General features: G+C 27.2%; 1 protein-coding gene across 1 annotated transcript; it reads left to right on the forward strand.

Moving 5' to 3' along the window:
• The first annotated feature begins 851 nt into the window (after positions 1 to 851).
• Positions 852 to 4653, forward strand: LOC149156283 (GDSL esterase/lipase At5g03810-like). Its single transcript, XM_089443167.1, has 5 exons — positions 852 to 1184; positions 1766 to 1896; positions 1992 to 2225; positions 3957 to 4212; positions 4319 to 4653. Exons 1-5 carry the CDS (start codon positions 917 to 919, stop codon positions 4507 to 4509), a joined length of 1080 nt encoding a protein of 359 aa, XP_089299293.1. The 5' UTR covers positions 852 to 916; the 3' UTR covers positions 4510 to 4653.
• Positions 4654 to 5098: the final 445 nt, after the last annotated feature.

Consider the following 5098-nt stretch of genomic DNA (forward strand, 5'->3'; position numbering starts at 1 on the left):
CAATGTAGTTAAAGAAGAAGAAAACCATAACTATTTTGGAAATAAATCTGAATCTTTGATTTGTATATGCTATTATGATATTCTAGAATATTTCCTAAGTTGTTCTACCATCCACCCAATAATTATTAACAATTAAATTAAAATTCTAGAAACTCATCCAAAATAAACATGCCTATTCATATAATATATATATATTTTACTTAAAAAATAATAATAATGATACATATAACTATAATTTATAAAATTAATAAATAATCTAAATTATTAATATTTTCATCAATAATTTTATTTTATTTTATTTTTTATCAAAAAGATCTATACTATTTTAATATGTAAAAGTAAAATTGGAAAGTTAATTTAAATAATTATGAATGTAGTGGTTTAGGGGGAGGAATTGAAGTGGCTGGAATGGAATAGAGGTAAAATAAATTCAAAAAATCTTGTAAAAGCAGTGTTTCAATCTTATTTTTAAAGGTGGAAATAGATTCAATACCATCAAAAACTTTTAAAATATCTAAAATTATGAATTTTGAGTTTTTATTTTAATTTACCAAAATCCCTATAAGATTTTTTCAAAATATTGCAGAATTTCCATAATTTTCAAGAAAACAAAACATAATTGTTAATCTACTGCATTAAGTATCATTTATAATAATTTAAAAAAATTAAAATCTAAAAAGTTTACGGGCTTTCCTCTATTCAAATGAAAATTGTTTCACTTACTAGATGATCTAGATAATTAAAATCACAATTTAACAACAAAAATTGCGATTTCAGAAAGTAGGTTCTGGCGGATTCGAGGCTATTTAAGAGATCGGCATCAAACGCCCTAACAGCCTTAGGGAGACAAATCCTATCAGAGCGTGGCAGCGTAAATCTCTGAATATCTGTGAGCAATTCAGACGAAGTCATAGCCATGGGGAAGTGTCTTAATGATTGTATTGTAACGTGTCTCTGCATTTTACTCGCCCTGTGTGAACCAAATTTAACGCACGCAGGTACAAATGCCAAAAGGCCTCTGGTGCCAGCGGTGTACATATTTGGAGATTCTACTGCAGATGCCGGTAATAACAATGTACTCGAAACGATCGCGAAGGCCAACTTTCCTCCGTATGGCAGGGATTTCGTCGGCAGAAAACCCACTGGTCGATTCGCTAATGGAAGATTATCAACAGATTTATTATGTACTTGCCACTCCATATTTCTTTTTACTTTCTATATTAACGTAGAATGAAAATATATCCTGGCTAGGTTTGCAGAGATTAATTTCATAACTGTTAATAGGGGTCTTTCCTAAGTGATTCTTATTGATCCAGTGCAGTTTTCAACAAAATAAACACAGTTGTGATATTGTGATTATCTTTGGGCAGCGTTGTCTAATTATTATAAGTTCTAGATTAGAATTGAGTGAAATTTATTTTGGTCAAATTTTATGGGTTAAAATGGATTAAGTTTTAGAGTTTTGATTGGAAATAGATTAAATTTTGGAGTTTTGTGTTAGAATTCATTAAAATTTATTTTGTTCAAATTTTTATGGGTTTAAAATAGATTTTTGAAAATTAATCTTTCAAACAAATTTATTATTCCAACAAATTTCTACAAGATTATTATTAAAATTAGATCAGAAAACAAATTTAAAAAACCTCCCAAACTTATAACCAATAAACTAATACAATGTGTATGTTTATTGTTTATGTTCAAATTCTAATATTGTTATTATCGTTTTGTAATAATATTCATGTTTAATATTTTCAACTGTATACAGCTGGATTATTTGGCCTTCCTGATACAGTGCCCGCATATTTGGATCCTCAATTTCATGGACCGCAGATTCTGACTGGTGCCAGCTTTGCTTCCGCTGGTTCTGGATACAGTGATACTACGTCACTCGCTCTTGTTAGTACATGTGATGCTCTAACGTAATAAGGATTTAGATTATAGAATGGCATGGACATTTCACCACTAAATTTTCTGTTCTTGTGTTCCTGCAGAATGTTCTAACTTTGGAGCAGCAGGTGGATAACTTCAAGCATTATAGAAAACAGCTTGTGAATATGTTGGGCCCGGAGAATACCAGCGAGGTAATAGCAAGAGCCTTCTTTACGTTAACCACAGGAACCAATGACTTTATCAATAATTATTATATCAATCCCAGTACAAGAGCACATTATACTCTTGACCAGTTCCAGGATCTCCTCCTCCAGTCTCTCTCGAAGTTTATCCAGGTGAGCGTATTGCCTAATGAATGCAATCATCAATGTAACTTATGATTATGATCAGTATAGATTCATATTAATGAATTTTGTACTTTAATTATTGATTTGGTTAGTGTTTAGAGATTAAATATTTTGGTTTAAATATTAGAAAATATTATATTTCTAATAAGCTTGTTAAATTTGTGATTAATATAATATGTTAAAAAGATAAAAGAAATTATAATATTTTTTTAATATATATTATAGTATTAGAATGTTTTACCTAATTTATTTATAAATTATATATGGATTTTATGTTTTTAATATATATATATATATATATATATATATAAAAGTGAGAAAATTGTCATTTAATATTTTACTTAATATAGATATTGAAATATTTTATTTATATTTTAAATTGAATATTTTACTAGATTAAAATATTAATTATTTTTGGTTATTAATATATTTTTAAATACACATCAACATATAAAGTATATTGAAATATTTTATTTATATTCTAAATTGAATATTTTCATTATTATTAGTACAAACATATTAATTTTATTTTAAGAATGAGAAGAATTGAACATCTCCTTATTATTTAAAAGGGCTTGTAGGAGATTAGGCCCCAAGGGCATTTATGACCTCTCAATTGACAAGGTATTTAGCAATGGGAACTCAACTAATTAAGCTATCTCTTGGGGCTAGTGAAATATTTTGTTATCTTAAATATAAAAATATTTTTTAATTTTTTTACACTTTTCATATATTTATATATAAAGGGTTGATATGAAACAAATTAATTAAGATAGATATTCAACTAATTTATTTAAATTTTCTATTCAAACTTTAAATAAAATAAATACAAAAATGATGTAGCTTCTAAATTGAAAATTTTCATTATTATTATTAGTATTTTTTAAATGCAATATACTAATTTTATATTAAAAATGAGATGAATTGAAAATCTCTTTATTATTGAGAAGTAATTGTTGAAATATTTTGTTATCTTAAATACTAAAATAATTTATTTATTTCTTACACTCTATATATTTATATATAAAAAATTGATATTAAAATAATTTAATTAATATGGATATTCAAATAATTTATTTAAATTTTTTATTCAAATATTTAAATAAAATTATAAAAATGACTTAGTTTCCTCTCACAATTAAAATGTGAAAATATAATATTTCTTTTACTTTTAATTACTTTTATATTTATGTTATCTCACATGAACGTCAAATTATCTTATTTATTATCACGAGAGTGGAAATGAAATATTTTTATTGGGTTGTTCAAACTGGGTTGTAAGTGAAATATTTTACTACATGTCCTTCAAACTGGGTTGTAATATATGGCTGGGTTGTAAGTGAAATATTTTACCACATTTCTTTCAAACTGAATTATAATATATGGTAGAAAGTGAAATATTACAATTTTTTCAAATTAGATTGTAATAAATGAGTAAGAATGAAAATAAAATATTTTTATCATATTTATTTTAAACTATCTTCAAATATAATAAAAACTCATTAATATTTTATAATACTAATCAAATATATTATTTAATTTTAACCCACCTAATTTGATTATTTAATTTTAACCCATCAAAAAATTATTACTCCATGGTACTTCATATTCAACTATAGAATACACCAATAAAAACAATTGTTTTTTATTTCTCAATGTAAACTTTGTTCATATTCCAAATAATATTTACACTTTGTCTATGATGATCCCTAATGACAGAGTATCTACAAAGAAGGTGCCTCTTTATTTGGCCTCATCGTTCTTCCTCCTTTCGGCTGTTTGCCTTCACAAATCACTCTTTACAATTTGACCGGTCACGCATGCGTTGATGAGTTTAATGATGCTGCCATCTCATTTAATAAAAAAGCTGCATCTTTGGTGGAGAAGTTGAAGCCTGCGCTTCCTGGTCTTAAAATTGCTTATATTAACGTATATGATAAGCTGCTTGACATGGTAAAAAATCCCCATAAATACGGTAAATTCTCTCTTTCTCATCCCCTTCATGCATGTTTCAATAGATTCGCTACTTTTATGGGCAGAGGTTGCTAACTGTTTATAATTTATAAATTTATGTGCGGAAGGCTTTGAAGAAGCGAGGAAAGGTTGCTGCGGAACGGGTTCGCTGGAGTCAGCTATATCTTGCAACCCCTCGACTCCAATATGCCCGGATCCATCCAAATATGTATTTTGGGATGCTTTCCACCCGACCAGTAAAACTTACAGTATCGTCGCCAAAGACTTATTCGCTCAGAGCCTTCCGATTCTTGCCTAGCACTATATATATGCACAATTCATGCACAACCAGAATGAAATACTAAATAAGATGTGCATTGATGATCGATGGGACACATTGCATCCAATAAAACTACACATTGATGTATCGAAGCGAGAATAAATAATCTCTATGCATCATATTAGTGCCTTATTAGAGATAGATATTATTTGATCTAATTGTATTAGTATGAATATCTATATATATAGTCTCGGCTTTTCTGATTGCAGTTCAATGTATGTTCCCAAAAAAATAATGGTAATTCGATATATGAAGTTTCAAGAAAATAAATTGCAAAAAATCATGGTTGGAAAGACATATTTTTTAAGTTTTGTATAAAAATATCAGTGATTTATGTGCAGTTTGGAATTGATAATACATTGTATATAAATATCAGTATAGATTTATCTGTATGGGTTTATCATGCGCTTAGAAGTATTAAATTTTTTCACTTCACGAATTTTTGGAGTGCAAAATACAATGTGTTACTTTTTATTGTTTAAATTGTATTTTTAAATGCTAAATAGAGAATATATAGGACCTAATAAAAATTTTAACCATAAAAACTTAATTTGTTTTCTATATATAG

The sequence above is a fragment of the Pinus tabuliformis genome, chromosome 9, assembly GCF_031772625.1.
Source record: "Pinus tabuliformis cultivar Carrire ecotype Pingquan chromosome 9, CPIR1, whole genome shotgun sequence".
NCBI lineage: Eukaryota > Viridiplantae > Streptophyta > Pinopsida > Pinales > Pinaceae > Pinus > Pinus tabuliformis.